The sequence below is a fragment of the Ahaetulla prasina genome, chromosome 2, assembly GCF_028640845.1.
Source record: "Ahaetulla prasina isolate Xishuangbanna chromosome 2, ASM2864084v1, whole genome shotgun sequence".
Classification (NCBI taxonomy): domain Eukaryota; kingdom Metazoa; phylum Chordata; class Lepidosauria; order Squamata; family Colubridae; genus Ahaetulla; species Ahaetulla prasina.
The window spans coordinates 203,396,878-203,413,923 of record NC_080540.1 but is presented as its reverse complement, the minus strand read 5'-3'; the positions used below and the strand labels follow the sequence as shown (position 1 = coordinate 203,413,923).

General features: G+C 40.2%; 1 protein-coding gene across 1 annotated transcript in view; it reads right to left on the bottom strand.

Moving 5' to 3' along the window:
- Positions 1 to 17,046, bottom strand: part of HOOK3 (hook microtubule tethering protein 3) — a 64,967-nt gene that overhangs the window by 27,117 nt on the left and 20,804 nt on the right. The window contains exons 6-11 of the mRNA XM_058166283.1: positions 15,574 to 15,641; positions 12,919 to 12,981; positions 10,620 to 10,703; positions 8,357 to 8,520; positions 6,948 to 7,088; positions 4,801 to 5,002 (exon numbers count right to left, since the gene is read on the bottom strand). Coding sequence (XP_058022266.1) covers positions 4,801 to 5,002; positions 6,948 to 7,088; positions 8,357 to 8,520; positions 10,620 to 10,703; positions 12,919 to 12,981; positions 15,574 to 15,641 — 722 coding nt within the window. The remainder of the gene's footprint in view (positions 1 to 4,800; positions 5,003 to 6,947; positions 7,089 to 8,356; positions 8,521 to 10,619; positions 10,704 to 12,918; positions 12,982 to 15,573; positions 15,642 to 17,046) is intronic.

Genomic DNA, 17,046 nt, shown 5'->3' with positions numbered 1-17,046 from the left:
TGGGGTGCTTTTCCTGAAATGGGGGACTCCTGATGACTTACCAGGCTGCTCCTGTCCCTCGGTGTGCTGCATCATCTACTTGGCAGCCGCAGGAGAGGTCTTTTGGCCCTCTCGGATGTGCGGCAGCCAAGAACGGGCCGAGGGAAGAGCGGCGGACCGGTTGGTGGTGGCCATTTTTGGGGACGCGAGGGAGGCGAGGGAGGCCTGCTGCTGCCTGTGCTGATTGCAGGCCTCGATTTCGGCCCGGCTCCAGCCGATTCCAGCGGCGATGAGAATTCGGCCCGATTCCAGCTGGGGCATGGATTCCGGCCCGTTCGCCTGGTCGTGGGCCCGCCAGCTCCATCGGCGCTTTGTTGCGCCTGGCGAGGCCTTGTGGGCCGCGAGGCGCCCGTCCAGCGGCGTCCAGTGTTCCGCGGCCCCATCGGTTCCATCGGCGGCGGGCGTGGTGAGGCCGTGGTCGGAGATGAGGCCGGAGGCAAGGCTATGGTTTGGCTCCCTCTTCTGGCACTTTTGGCACATTACATCGTGCTTTGTTCATCTGCCTTTTGCTGTATGGCCTGCCTTCCTCCCCCCCCCCCCGGACTTTTGACCATCAAAGCTGGGTCGTCAGGTATTTATACCCACGGGTTCCTGGACTGGACTGGACTGGACTGGATTGGACTATGGACTATGAACAGACTGACGGCCATTTCTACCTTATTAAGACCTTCTGTAGAAACATTTTCCATAGGTTTACCATGGAGGCTGCCGGCCTGTTTACCTGGGCTTATCATCTTCATCTGGTTCCAGCTTTATTTGTCCTCTTTGACATCTGGACATCCGTTGGAGGATCCATCTTTAACGCCTTACCATCTGGGATGTTACCATCTTAGCACCCTCACCGATTCGTACTTTTCTATGCTACGCTGCACATGAACTCTTGCGCCTGCAGGTGCCCCGCCGCAGGAATGGCCTCTCACTACCAAGGGCCGGCCTCAATGACGGGTCTTGGGACCCACAGAGGTGGCATGCGAAGAGGAAGAGCCTTTGGGGTTTTTAGATAGGGCATTTTAAGGGGTGGGAGGGTTAGGGCGGGTGTTGGGGTAGCCCGTCGAGGGAAACCAGTCCTCGCGCTCGTGGCGATTATTTAGTGGGTTCGGAGGTTATGGGGGAATGTGTTCCTTTTGTGAGGGTGGTTCCATTTGCACGGTAAGTGGGAGGGGCAGATATGGCGGAAGGGGATCGTGTCGGTGTAGGGGGTCACGCGCTCGATGTCTGCAAGCGATCGCGTGCCCCGATCCCTCTGACTTTTCCCGTTCCCCGGATGGTCAAGACCCTCAGAGCCTGGGCCTTCGTCTTATGTTATGCAACGCACGGTCCGTGGCCAATAAGGCCCCCCTAATACGATCTTATCCAGGGGCGCCATGATCTTATAGGCGTTACGGAGACCTGGTTGGGCACTGAAGGGGGTGTGCCCCTGGTCGAAATGTGCCCACCGGTTTTCCGTGCATACCATCAGCCGAAGGCCCAGGGTAGGGGTGGGGGGGGTGGCGGTTGCTATTAAAGAGAGTCTAGAGCCGAGGGAGACCACTGTACCTCAGATTGCCGGGTGTGAATCCTTCTTTGTGAGATGGGGTCATAGGTGTCAGATGGGCTTGCTGGTCATGTACCTGGCTCCTTGCTGCGTGACAGCTGCCCTGCCTGAGCTCCTGGAGGTGCTTGCCGGGGTGGCAGTGGAGACCCCCAAACTTTTAGTCATGGGGGACTTTAACTTGCCATCTGCCGGCTCGTCATCGACAGTGGCTCGGGAGTTCATGGCTTCCATGACGGCCTTGGACCTGACTCAAGTAGTTGATGGCCCCACTCACATCGGGGGTGGCACTCTGGATCTTATTTTTATCTCTGGTCAGTGGTTGAAGGATCTGGATTTGAGAGATGTAGTCATAGAACCTTTGTCATGGTCAGATCACTCTCTCCTTCGCCTGGACTTTCTGACCGCCACTCAACACCGCAGGGAGACGGAACCACAACGTTGGTTCCGTCCCAGGCGCCTGATGGACCCGGAGAGGTTCCGGACGGAGCTTGGGCCACTTCCTGAGGGTCTGGCTCACGGCACGGCAGAGGAACTAGCCGCAGCCTGGCAACGGGCTGCGACTGGGGCTTTAGACCGTGTCGTGCCTCTGCGGCCTCTGACCCGCGCAGATCCCAACCGCCCTTGGTTCTCCGAGGAGCTGAGGGGATGAAACGCCGGAGAAGACGCCTAGAGAGCTCCTGGAGGTCTAGCCGTTTAGAAGCTGATCGGACACTAGTTAGGTCCCATACTAGGACCTACCTAGTGGCACTGAGGAAGCGAGGCGCTACGCCTCCTCCTCATTGCGCCGGCAGATAACCGCCCAGCCGCCTTTTTCGGGTGACCCGTTCCCTCCTTCACCAGGGGAGCGGGATGACCCGCTGCAGGACGTGCTGAGGAGTTTAACGGTTATCTATACGATAAAATCGTTCAGCTTCGAGACGGTCTAGACCAAAATTGCGGCGATTCAGATGAGGCGTCTGAGGGTGGTCTTGGTGACATTTGTTGGGATGAGTTTGACCCTGTGGCTCCCGAGGACATGGACAGGTTGTTGGGTAGGCTGAATGCCACCACGTGTTTATTGGACCCGTGCCCCTCCTGGCTGGTGCTGGCCACTCAGGAGGTGACACGAGGCTGGCTCCAGGCGATTACGAGTGCCTCCTTGTTGGAGGGAGTCTTTCCGGCCGCCTTGAAAGAGGCGGTGGTGAGGCCCCTCCTCAAGAAGCCCTCCCTGGACCCGGCTGTCTTAGGTAATTATCGTCCGGTCTCCAAACCTCCCCTCCCGGCGAAGGTTGTAGAGAGTATGGTGGCATATCAGTTTCCTCTGCACCTGGATGAAACTGTCTATCTAGACCCGTTCCAGTCCGGTTTCCGGCCCGGTTACAGCACGGAGACGGCTTTGGTCGCGTTGGTGGATGATCTCTGGAGGGCCAGGGATAGGGGTTGTTCCTCTGCCCTGGTCCTATTAGACCTCTCAGCGGCTTTCGATACCATCGACCATGGTATCTTGCTGCGCCGGTTGGGGGGATTGGGAGTGGGAGGCACCGTTTATCGGTGGTCCCCCCCCTATCTCCCCGCCCGGCCGCAGACGGTGTTGACAGGGGGGCAGAGGTCGGCCCCGAGGCGCCTCACTTGTGGGGTGCCGCAGGGGTCGATTCTCTCGCCCCTTCTGTTCAACATCTATATGAAGCCGCTGGGTGAGATCATCAGTGGCTTCGGTGTGAGGTACCAGCTGTACGCTGATGACACCCAGCTGTACTTTTCCACACCGGCCACCCCAATGAAGCTATCAAGTGCTGTCCCGGTGTTTGGAGGCCGACGGGTCTGGATGGGGAGAAACAGGCTCAAGCTCAATCCTCCAAGACTGAGTGGCTGTGGATGCCGGCATCCCGGTACAGTCAGCTGAGTCCTCGGCTGACTGTTGGGGCGAGTCATTGGCCCCGATGGAGAGGGTGCGCAATCTGGGCGTTCTCCTGGATGAACGGCTGTCTTTTGAAGACCATTTGACGGCCGCTCCAGGAGAGCTTTTCACCAGGTTCGCCTGGTGCGCCAGTTGCGCCTTTCTAGACCGGGATGCCTTATGCACGGTCACTCACGCCTCGTGACGCCTCGCCTGGATTACTGCAATGCTCTCACATGGGGCTCCCTTGAGGGGCATCCGGAGGCTTCAGTTGGTCCAGAACGCGGCTGCGCTGGTGATAGAGGAGCCCTCGGGCTCCCGTGTTACACCTATCCTGCGCAGACTGCACTGGCTACCTGTGGCCTTCCGGTGCGCTTCAAGGTGTTGGTGACAATCTTTAAAGCGCCCATGGCATAGGGCCGGGCTATTTACGGGACCGCCTACTGCTTCCAAATACCTCTCACCGACCCGTGCGCTCCCACAGAGAGGGACTCCTCAGGGTGCCGTCAGCTAGGCAGTGCCGTCTGGCGACACCCAGGAAGGGCCTTCTCTGTGGGGCTCCCACCTCTGGAACGAACTCCCCAGGACTTCGTCAACTTCCGGACCTCCGAACCTTTCGTCATGAGCTTAAACGCACTTATTCATCTGCGCGGGACTGGATTAGATTTTAAAGTTATTGGTTTTAAGGGGTTTTTTATTATTTATATTGTTTTTAAATTAGGCAATAGAATAAGTTTTTTAATTGTTGTTTTTTAATTTGTATTTATATGTATTTTAACTGCCTGTGAACCGCCCTGAGTCCTTAGGGAGATAGGGCGGTATATAAATTTGAAAAAATAAATAAAATAAAAATAATAAATAAATTGAAAAGAACACATCTTTATTGATGAAAGAATAAGGTCAGTTAACATCCCACAATCACTACATATTTTCCATTTTGATTTGGCAAAACTATACTTCCTATTCAAATCTGTTCTTTTATTGAGATATGTAACAAATAGAAATGAAGGAAATATACCAACAGATACAAATAAAAAAGAAATTAGTAAAAAGAATTTGATTTGAAAAGTTATCCAACTCCTAAATAATTAAAAAAGAAGGGGGAAAAATAATTAAAATTTAACAGAGAAAACAACATATACATCCAGACAAAATCACTCAACACATAACCAGAAAAAAAACCCCTAGGGGTTTGGCAAACAACATAACCTTAGGCCTGGGAGCACGCCATGCCTATTCCAGCACCCAAGCTACCACACCATACTGGCTCTCAGGAGAAAATGGCAAAGTGACCGGCATAAATTATTTTCAAGACAGTCAAAATTATATTTTTGTTCATTCCCGTCCTCACCTGCCTCTTATATGTTTCCAATTGGCTGCGAGCTGCATTGGCTTTCCTCAGCTCTTCTTCCAAGCTCACCGTATTTTGCATGTACATTGTGTTTTTCTCTTCCAAAAGTTTTACTTGCCTCCGAAGATCTCCAAGATCTTCTAGCTTCTTTTTATATGAGTCTACTTGGCTTTCTAACTTGGCTACTTTGTCAGATGAGTGCCTGGAAAGAAAAGTGTTGCCAAGACTCAATTATTAGAATCTCTTTTCAAATATATTTCAGTTTATTGGAAGAGTAGCCTTAGATTCATCTGTTTAAGTAAATATTAAAGCTGTGCTACTTGCAGGAAAATGAGACAGGAAAACACATTCAGCAATTCTTGAACTTCACTGAAGACAAGAGTGTATACCTGACTGTATTCAGCCATGGCACATTGAGACTTTCCAATGTTGGGACCTCAATCCTCTTGGAAACAGACAACAGGAAAGTTCATTTTTCTTTTTGTATTTGGAGGAACACTTCCAAACTTGGAGGGGTCACTTTAGACAATCCTATGTATCCCTAGAGTACCTGCCAGTTCATCATCTAAAATCTCATAGCAGCTGACATTAATTAAAAAGAATTAAAAAGATGAAGTCATAACAAATTAATGAAGACATACCGTAATCATCCTACAGCATAATATAAAACTGCCCAAGCTACAGAAAATGGACAGCTACTGCCCAAAAATGAAGATGGGGCCCAGCAGCACAACTATAAAAAACCCATGTTCAGTTCTCAACATGATTTAACCTGGAAGTAGAATCTAAGCATGCAAATAAATTTACATTGGTATTAGTGATCTTGCTTACTATAGTACTTTATATTAATTGGAGCTACTGGACAATTTTCAGGGAATATCACATGTAATAATTGTGTTATTGAGCATAGCCAACTTTAGGGGCAGGGTATCTAACGGATCACCTTTTTCTAAGAGTCTCTACCTTTCTAACTTGGCTACTTTGTCAGATGAGTGCCTGGAAAGAAAAGTGTTGCCAAGACTCAATTATTAGAATCTCTTTTCAAATATATTTCAGTTTATTGGAAGAGTAGCCTTAGATTCATCTGTTTAAGTAAATATTAAAGCTGTGCTACTTGCAGGAAAATGAGACAGGAAAACACATTCAGCAATTCTTGAACTTCACTGAAGACAAGAGTGTATACCTGACTGTATTCAGCCATGGCACATTGAGACTTTCCAATGTTGGGACCTCAATCCTCTTGGAAACAGACAACAGGAAAGTTCATTTTTCTTTTTGTATTTGGAGGAACACTTCCAAACTTGGAGGGGTCACTTTAGACAATCCTATGTATCCCTAGAGTACCTGCCAGTTCATCATCTAAAATCTCATAGCAGCTGACATTAATTAAAAAGAATTAAAAAGATGAAGTCATAACAAATTAATGAAGACATAATCATCCTACAGCATAATATAAAACTGCCCAAGCTACAGAAAATGGACAGCTACTGCCCAAAAATGAAGATGGGGCCCAGCAGCACAACTATAAAAAACCCATGTTCAGTTCTCAACATGATTTAACCTGGAAGTAGAATCTAAGCATGCAAATAAATTTACATTGGTATTAGTGATCTTGCTTACTATAGTACTTTATATTAATTGGAGCTACTGGACAATTTTCAGGGAATATCACATGTAATAATTGTGTTATTGAGCATAGCCAACTTTAGGGGCAGGGTATCTAACGGATCACCTTTTTCTAAGAGTCTCTACCCATCTAACTAGATCAAGCAGAATGGGCATCCTGCAGATCCCATCAACCAAAAAATGTTGTCTGACAGGAACCAAAAGATGAGCTTTTTCCTCAGCGGCCCCTGCTCTATGGAACATCATCTCTTTGGAAATTAGAATGGCCCCAGCCCTTGTTAATCTTTCATAAGGCCTTAAAAACCTGGCTATTTTCCCATGCCTAGGGTGCCGAATGTGTTAAGGGGTCCTGGTTTCTTGGATGTATTGCTAACTGCCCAAGTATGTCAAACTCGCAGCCTGCGGGCCAGATAATCACATGCTGACCATGCCAACCCCGGTTTAGTGAAGGGGGAAAAGTCACAATACATCACATGCAGCGAGTTTGACACCCCTGACCTAAAGAGTTAAAAATGATTTACCTTAATACATCCATCTCATCTTTCAGAGATTGAGCTTCTTCAGCCAGATTTGTTAATTCTTCATTTTGTTGCCGTAAATCTGCAATTTCCTTTTCTAACTCTTCGCAACGAATTCTATAATCATCTTTTGCTGCTTCTAATCTGAAAGAAAAATACTACAATATATTACATAGGGAAAAGTGCTTACAATCAAGATTTGAAGTTCTCTTCTGTGTATCTACTTTAAAACAAACAGACAAATAACCATGAATTATTTCAATATCCCTTGGATATTCAGAAAACATTCAACAATGGCAAATCATAACTTTCACTCCCTCAGCATTTGCAGAAAATATAATTTAATTCTTATCGGGTACATATATTCAGACAGAAACATGGTTCTATTAGCAGGCTTTGGAACTCCAGGTTGTTTCAGAATCAATCAAGTGGCTTGTATGATTGTATTTTTCACTGCCATGTTGTTGATTTTTATGTCATATCACCGTATGTGAGTTGAGTGGCCTTTAGCAGTGAATCTACTTAATAAATAAATACTACTACTTAGTAAAACAAAATATATATTTATGCATACAACCTTTGAAAACCATTTGTTTTCCCTAAAGTAATGAAAGTATTCTGTGGATCTAGGTCGAGCTATCAATTGGATCTTTCTAGGCTGCACAGCAAATAATTAGACAGAAGAAATTTTAATTATGTATTTTTAAGGTCAGCAAAACAAACAGCATTAATGATCAATGCTGTTTCTATGCAAATCTCGCATAAAAGTGGTGAATTTAATGGCTTTATATTTTTAGGATTATTGGCAACTGTAAAACATTTCACAATTTTTGATCTAAATCACCATCAACATACACATTTTCAGCTGTTATTGCTTTACCAAAAAAAATCTCTTTTAATCCTTAGGATCCCAGCAATAGAGATTTTAATTTATACCTCATCAGTCACTGACCCCAACAGTGTTACAAATAGACATACCACACAAACATTTAGCAATTTAGTAAGAAAGCTTTTTAGTACTTTACTCATGAAGTATTTTTAGAATCTCACTATCTATTGTTGGCTGGTGATCACAATAATAAAGATTATGTAATCTGTCTGAAATCATTGTATAGGATCGGTGGTGGCGCAGTAATTACAATGCACTATTGCAGGCTAACTCTGCCAGGAGTTTGATCCTGACTGGCTCAAGGTTACTCAGCCTTTCATCTTTCTAAGGTTGGTAAAATGAAGACCCAGATTGTTGGGGGCAATATGCTGTCTCTGTAAACTGCTTAGAGAGCCACAGTTTTATCCTGACTTGTTTCATAATAAAATTAATTTTAAATTGATTGGCAACTCTTCGTTCTAATGGCAGATAAGAATGAAATGAGCATTTCTTAGTGGCTATTACATTATTATGGAATTCTCACCTGAAGGTTTCCTCTTGGAGTTGTTCCAACTGTGTCTGGAGCTGTAGATGTCTACGTCCTGCTGGACTGTTTGGGTCTTCTATGGAATCAGACTGATTTAAGCGTTCCATTAAGACCTGGTTCTCTGCTAGCAAACTACTTTTCTCTTCCTGCAATGCGGCAACCTGTAACCAAAATTGCAACAATAAATGCACCATGCTTGACCAAGAGCATACTTTGGTAATACTATGAAAAAAAACAGTATAGCACTTTGAATCAGAACTATGTGTTACCATGAAATATCCTTTGCCAGTATCGCTTCCTTCTAGGACTAACAACTGGGACACATGTATTTGCATACATGCGCAGTAGATATATTCTCTATCCATCCCACTGGTGAAATCTAATTTTTTTTTTTACTATCGGTTCTGTGGACGTGGCTTGGTGGGCGTAGTGTGGTTTGGTGGGCGTGGCAGGAGCAGGATACTGCAAAATCTCCATTCCCACCCCACTCTGGGGCCAGCCAGATGTGGTATTTGCCGGTTCTCCGAACTACTCAAAATGTCCGCTACCAGTTCTCTGAACTGCTCAAAATTTCCACTACCAGTTCTCCAGAACCTGTCAGAACCTGCTGGATTTCACCCCTGATCCATCCCCACGTATACTCACTCACCTATACCTTACTGCTTAACCAAAATAATTTGGATGTAACTTTTTCTGAAAGCAAAATACCTTGAAGGATTCTTCTATTATTACTTCTATTATGAACTCAAGATTGCAATTCTATTTGTAGTTAATTTGGGATTAATATTTTAATGAAACCAGCAATATCATTTGGAAACACGAAAAATTGATTTGTAATTATATTTCAAGAATTAGATTATATGAAGTTCTCCTAAAATACTATCATCATCACCATCACCATTAAGGATCAATTAAATGCAATTTAAATCTTCTTCACTAAAAGTCATACAGTATTATGCTAGTTCAGTACAAATTGGCAGATATGTTTTTCAACTTCCCAATCTAGGACTGAAAGAAACTGACTCACTCAGTCATTCATGCCTTAAAAAAAAGGGGGGGTTTAAAACTTGAGCCTCCCTACTCCTAGTCCAACCCTTAACTACTAAACCACACTGATTGTCTCTTTCTGAAAATGTTAAGAGTATTATATAATATTCTGTGGTTTTTAATAAGGCAATAAATCTACATCTATCTCCATTCAAGTTCATACTGCCAAGTATAAAAAGCTGTTCAAAACAATGATTTGAACTGGCTACCTTCATCTGATTCACTAAATTAAGATGAAGGAATTTGTAGCAATAAAATATAGTGCTGTCAGGTCAATTTCCCTTTTTTTAACAGTATACACTCAATGATACAAGATTGATTGATTGATTTTAAGTTATCAATAATGATGTTGTGTACCATTGATTCTGACATAAGCACGACTCAGGATCACACATTTGCTCCTCATGCACTGATTCTTTTTGTGACCAACCCTAATTTATTGATACTTTGATTTGCTATGAAACAGAAATCGGGAAGAAAGTAGGGAGGCTTATGTAGGACACTATAAAGGCAGAGTTCTACTACTAGAAGTAGTTCTGCAAGATTTTTGAAGTCTGCTTGTTTGTTTAAAACAGAGGTGGGTTTCAGCAGGTTCTGACCAGTTCTGGAGAACTGGTAGCAGAAATTTTGAGTAATTTGGAGAATCAGTAGTAAAAATTCTGGCTGGCCCCACCCCATCTATTCTATGCCTCCTGAGTCCCAGCTGATCGGGAGGAAATGGGGATTTTGCATTATCCTACCCCTGCCACGCCCACCAAGCCATGCCATGCCATGCCCACCAAGCCATACCCAGAGAACTAGTAGTAAAAATGTTTGAAATCCACCACTGGTTTAAAATAATGTATTCATTATTTCAGTCAACCTTACAGACTGTTCACTTATGAACCAACCCAGCTCTTTCAACTTTCATAGGGAGGATTTGGGGTGTTTTGATAGGGTAACAATGAGCAAAGCAAAAAACACAATGTGGGAACACTGTTATTAGATGGACAGGTTTGTTCAGTTTCTCCCTGTTTGGAGTGGTGATCCGCAGGAGTTTTCTTTGTTTTCTAACCCAGGTGTAGCATATGTCAGAGCACAAATTATCCTTTCTACCTCAGAATGGGAAACTATACAGTGACTGTAGGCGCATAAAAAAAAGCAGCTGAAAGCCTACAGACTACCTTCCCCTGTTCATGCAACACTGCAAATTATAGCAAAATTCTGTGCCTACTTGCATATCCAGTTCATGGCATCTCTGAGCAATTTCTTCTTTGGTTGCTAAGGCTTCATTTAATTCTTCCGTTGTTTTCTTCAACTGTGTTTTTAAATACAATATATTTATTAAAAATAGTGGCATAAAAAATAAAAGAAGAATAGGGATCCAAAGAATTCATTTATCTGTATTTAAAATAATTATCCATGACCTCCTAATTTATTTTGACAAATTATTTGCAAAGCCTTCTGTTTCATGGAGATAAAAACCTACCAGAATATTTTTCTATTGTGTGTGCATGGCAAAACCTTGCTTCTTAGGAGATATGTTTCTACAAGATACACTTTGTTATTCATACACTAATTAACTTTGGAGCCACAGCATCCAAGTCATACAAATCATGGAACAACAATATTAAAATATAATTGTAAGTTTCAATCATGTATCTCTGGATGCAGTTCTAATGGAGGACAACCAGAATTGGCATCAGATTAGGGGCATGTCATGCTGGAGAAAATCTATCTATGTGGTCACTAAGCATCCACAATGACTTGATAGTATGTAATTCATCAGGTAAATTTAGGCATTACAATCTTTCAATATAAGAAAATGATTTATACATAATGCTTTAAGCCTTACAAGCTTCCCCTTAAAGAAGTGATGTATTGATTTCAACTGTTTTTGTACATACATGGACCAAGAAAGGAAACACAAAAAACAAAGATAAAATCTGCAAAGAGTGTTTGGCTTTTGTAACAAATGCTTATGCAAGCTATTATTTTGTTGTAAACAGTTCAACATCACAAACATTTTGTATCAGTTGTAAACCAGGAAAGGTGGCTTCTTTAAGGAAAGACACTTACCAGGTCAGATTACTTGATCCAATCATCTCATTTCTATCTATTCTATCAGATTCTTGCTCATTTTTAAGTAAAGAAATAAGAGGACTCAACTGTATATCTGCATTCAAAGTAGCTATCCATTCCAATTCAATGAAATACAAAATGTTTTTGATGTTGAATTGTTTGCTTCAAAATAATAGCTTGCTTAAGCATTTGTTATAATAGCTAAACACTCTTTAATATGGCTTTAGAAGTATCATACAGTAATCCTCAACTTACGACAATTGAGCCCAAAATTTATGTTGTTAAGTGAGAAATTTGTTAAGTGAGGTGTGCCCCATTTTACAACTTTTCTTAACAGATTTGTTAAGCGAATCACTGCAGTTGTTAAGTGAACCTGGCTTCCCCATTGAATTTGCTTGTCAGAATGTTTCAAAAGGTGATAACATGACCCTGCAACCATCATAAACATGAGTCAATTTTATTCATGTGACTATGGAGATGCTGCAATGGTCATAAATGTGAAAAATGGTCCTAAGTCACTTTTTTCAGTGCCGCTGTGATTTTGAACGGTCACTAAATAAACAGTTGTAGGTTGAGGATACTTGTGTAAAATAAAGGCAACTTAAGAACAAATAGTTATCCAAAAGCAGGCCTAATTTGCCTCAAATGCTGGGAAATAATTCAGTCATATTAAGTAAATTATTTTAGAAAAACATTAAAGATAATTCCAAATGCTTTCAAAGTTTAATTCTGCCTATTGAGAATAATGGCATGAAACATAGTCCCAATTATATTCAATACTATATTGTTGCATTATATTGAATAATGTATTAACGTACATTGTTTAATAACATGAGTAGCAGTTCTCTAAAATAATCATTTTTTTAGATATGCATTGGCAAAGAACCTGACTGCTAGTTTAAAAAGAGTCATAGCATTTTTGAGATAAGCCAGTTTGACAATTGAGATGGCAGAGAAAAAAAAGAATGCTACAAATGAAACTAACAATTTGATTTTATATGTAAAGGGACAACATGAAAAAATACTGGGTTCTTTTACTCAATGCCAGTAGTATCAGTTTTATAAAATCAGATGTTTTTGCATCTCCAGCTTTGCCTCTAATTAGCTTTCAAAATTTCTCACTGGACCTGATAAACAAACTTTTGCTTTTGACCTCATTTCTGGTAATAAGATTTTTTTTAAAAATCAAAATGAGGCATAACAGTGTCAAGGCTGCCTTTTGGCAATGATACTAACAGAATAATTATGTTACTTTACTGATGTTAATTGCAACTCCTACAATTTACCAATTCCAATAAGAAACTAATTTGCTGTCTGCTTCCTTTACACTTTTCCAAATAAACCAAAGAAATAAACTGATTAAAAACAAAGCAAAATAGATGGGTGGCTCCAAAATTATGCAAATTGAACTCTATTAATGGAAGAAAAAACTAGCAGTAGGTGTTACATACCTGACGGTCAAGATCAACGTAACCATCATTTCCAGCAGTGACTGGAGACTCTTTACTCATCAACTGCAATAAGATCACACTGGATTAGAAAAAGCAAAAGACTCATTTGTATCTGTGTAAGAATTAAGGGCATTTAAAATACAAGGTACTGTATTATGGGGGTTGAATATGTCCTTATTTAATCAAGAAAGCAATTTGCATTTTACTGTTTGGGTCAACATAGCTAATTTTAGGGAAAGAGATAAGAATTAAAAACATTATTTTTAATGTTAAAAAGATATACTGGATATATAAAAACAATATTCCTATATTTTCAATTTAAAATCACTTATTAGTCCATTACAATGTTCAGGTTATAAAATATTAAAACTATACATATTATAACATCAGGATATACTGAAGCAATCTCACTTATTATTAAGTCAGTAATATACGAAAAAGATTTGATCCAAAGGTGCTTTTTTTCAAGGGGCAACTGGACCTTCCGGTTTTTCTTTGAAGATGTTGAAGCACCTTTGGGACGACCATGACTTGGATGACTGAGAATCTCCATAGACCTTTAAGATTTGATTTTTGCCTTGTATTGCTAGAAAGATATATATTTTAAACTAAGCAGAGGACACCACAGGTATAAACTATGAAATTAGACTATTCATGCCAACAATATGAATTTTAAAAAAACACATGCTTACACTATATTTTTCGTATCTTAAAAACTATCCAAAATTATATTATAATCCACATTTAATAATGGTGTGAAAAAACATATATTGTTTTATCAAAAAAATGAATCCAAATTTGTCACAATAAATATTTTAAATATATCTTTCCTTATTCAAAAGCAAAAAGATCTGATGACTATACTCAAATGTTTTCCCCAATTCTTTTGAGATTATTTCCTCTTTTTTGCTTCACTAAAAATTATTATAATTAATGCTTTATTTATTGAGGCACAAAATAATTCCTTGATCACTGCAGGATCTTTTTATTACTCTGTAACTTATTGCTACAAATACTTATATTGTTCATAAACTAAAGTTGCCACACAGAAGAGAAACAAATATTGTGATAGTACCAAATATACTGCTATTCAGTAAGATACAGGGTACATCGGAGAGTAATAAAATTCCCCCAGCTTTTAAAAAAATAGCAATACATGAAACTTGATTTCCAAATAGAAGGATTTCAAGTGGTGGTATTACTGAATGGCAATTGTGAATAGACATTCTAAAAGGAAGGAAGAAGACACTGCTGGAATATGTAGCAGTATATTCTGCTCTTGAAAATCTCTTGTTTTTCTACTTTCATTAATTTCAGAGAAGCAAGTGCCTGAACTGCACCAGCATCTTTTGAATCCTTGCTATTGATCCTCTGCTATCACATTAGTGCAAGTTGGTTCTTAAGAGATTTACTTAGTATACTATCTCTTCATCCCCACTCCCAAAAAAGTCCTGTATAAACCAACCAAGAAACTTGTTAGTACTGGATACACATGACCAGAAACATGGTCACGCTCTATATTTGTATTCCAGTGAAATAATAAAACCAATACACTGTTAACTACTACTGCACATACTACAGGATTCAAGAAGCAAAACTAAAACAAAACCATAAATGTATGCTCAGAGTTGAACTGTTGGTCTATTGATGTTTTCTGAACTTGATTTCCTTCTTGCAGATATTTCATCATCAGAGCTCTGAAGTGGGCACCAAATCACCCCAGCAAGCACCAGAGAATAGCATGGCATCAAGAAGAAGCAATAAATTCATCCTGCTCAAACTGATACAAGCCTGGTAAGATAAGTTGCAATATATAACCAGAAAACAAAGTCAATGTCAGAGCACTGATATTATTATATACTGTAGCCTGGTAATGAAATATATCCAAGAAGAAAACCAACTTCAGAAAAGACCTATAGAATATCTTTTTTTCTCTATGCATGTAATTTTGGAGGGACAATTCCATGAGCCAGCTTGTACCATTTTGCAAGAGTCTTTTATTAAGACTTTTAAATAATTTTAAAAAAAATTGGGAAATTTTGCAAGTCAGTTTGAGAGCAGAGCTAAGCCATGATAGATAGAGTGCTGATCAGTTGTTTGGCAGCTTGTTGCACAGCATGGTAGCAGCATGTCCCAAAAGGTGCTTTTTCAAGAGGCAAGTGGACTTTCTTCAGTTTGCCTCTTGAAAAGGCACCTTTGGGACAACCATGACTTGGATGACTGAGAATCTCCACAGACATAATAGCAGCAATGCAGCCAGCAAAGCTGGTTGTTTGTTAGCACACAACTCAGTACGTCCCAATCAATTTAGTGGTATTTACTCTCAGGAAAGTTCACAAAGAGTTTCCAAGTTATTAAGTCTTTCCTATTTCATTAATAATAATGAAATTCAGTCGTTAAAATATCTACTGCTAAATATCCTATTTAAAGGTTTGGTGCAAATTAATGGAAAAGTGAATGTAAGTGGACCAAGTATTAACTTTCAGAAATGTAAATATTCTACATGAAAGCAAAGTGGAGCATATCAATAATTATGTTTAAAAATATTTCATCTATCATCTGATCATATTTCTGAACCCTTAAAGGTTCACATAGTATGAATTCTGGAAACCGTTTCCGCTATATAACTAAGATATGTGTCTTTTAATTCCTTACCTCCTGAATGGCTGTCATGACCACATGTTGAACAGATTCCTCCATCATCATGATGGTCTGAATATACTCTGTAAGAGAACAGTTGTAATAAATCATGCATAGAATGTAATCCTTCATGCTTAGAAAATTCGGAAGGATATATAGTCAAGTATGCCAACCATACTAAAATGTTCATTTTTTGTTTAGTATGGGTAAATTTATCTCTTTTAATGTATGCATGACAAAATAAACGTTCTTCAGAAGGATTAATTTTAAGCAATAATAGGGAGAATATCTCTACAACAACTATGTTATTAGCCCTGATACAATACTAATACAAATCCATGCGTAGGAATTGAAGAATGCAAACTTCAAGTGAGGAATACCTGAGTAAATTCAAGTTAATTTTGGCTCAAGATAAATTCTTTTAATGGGCCTTTAGATTACATTTAATTTCTATTCTTTCATATTTGTATTCTGTATTTTAGTTAATGTTAGCCATTTTAAGTATTCAGATAAGTAAAAAGGTGAGATATAAAGTAAATAAACAAAGATATATAAATGTCTTTTTTTTTTGCATTTCTCTATGCAAGGAGATAGAAGTAGGACTGAAGAACTGAAACTGATTGTCAAGAAGTCTCTTATAAGCAAGTCTAATATATTTCACCTCAGCAGATAATTATGTGTGTTATTTACCACAAAAGACCACAAAAAATGGCACAGCAGAAACAATAATTTTTAAAAAAAAATGTTGCAGAAATATCTTTCCATCCTTTAAAAACACAGGTGTATACAACCAACCCACCCCCTTCCCCTTTGAATATTTCATAAAAACTGTTCCTAAACTTATCAAACCTTGATTGTAGCTGGCCATGCAATTATCAGTTGTGACAGTCTGGTCATGACTGTATGGACAAGTTCCAGTTAGCCTTGAGCAATCAGTTTTAAAGGAACAACTGAGGGAAGCAAAATATAAATGTCTATATTGTCAAAATGAATTTTTCTACAGCATATTCTTCAGTTCACTGAAAGATGTAGCTGTAAGCAGTTAAGTGACAATTTTACCTTTCCGAAATTCATTTTGGTGATCCTAATAGAAAACAGTGCTCAACAGAACACAAAATACTTTCTGGTTTCATGTGAAAATATGAAATACATAAACACCTAACAAGTCTTTTCCTACCTATATACTGCCTTCCAGCTACATCAGGAGTACAACTGCCAAAATTTCCAATCAGCATACCTTTAGGAGACTAATTCCAGGAAATACCATCTAAATATAAGGAGGGTACCAGATTGTAGCAGGTAGTACTGTTCATTAATTCACATATTTGACTTATATCTCATCTTTCTGCTTTGGCAAACAGTTAAACAGAGTTAGTAACAGAATACAATACAGCAATATTTCTATAGCACAGATCAAATCAATATATTATGAGAGCTTTTCAACTCTAGTCATCATTATGTATCCCACACTGCTACTGCATTTTACTT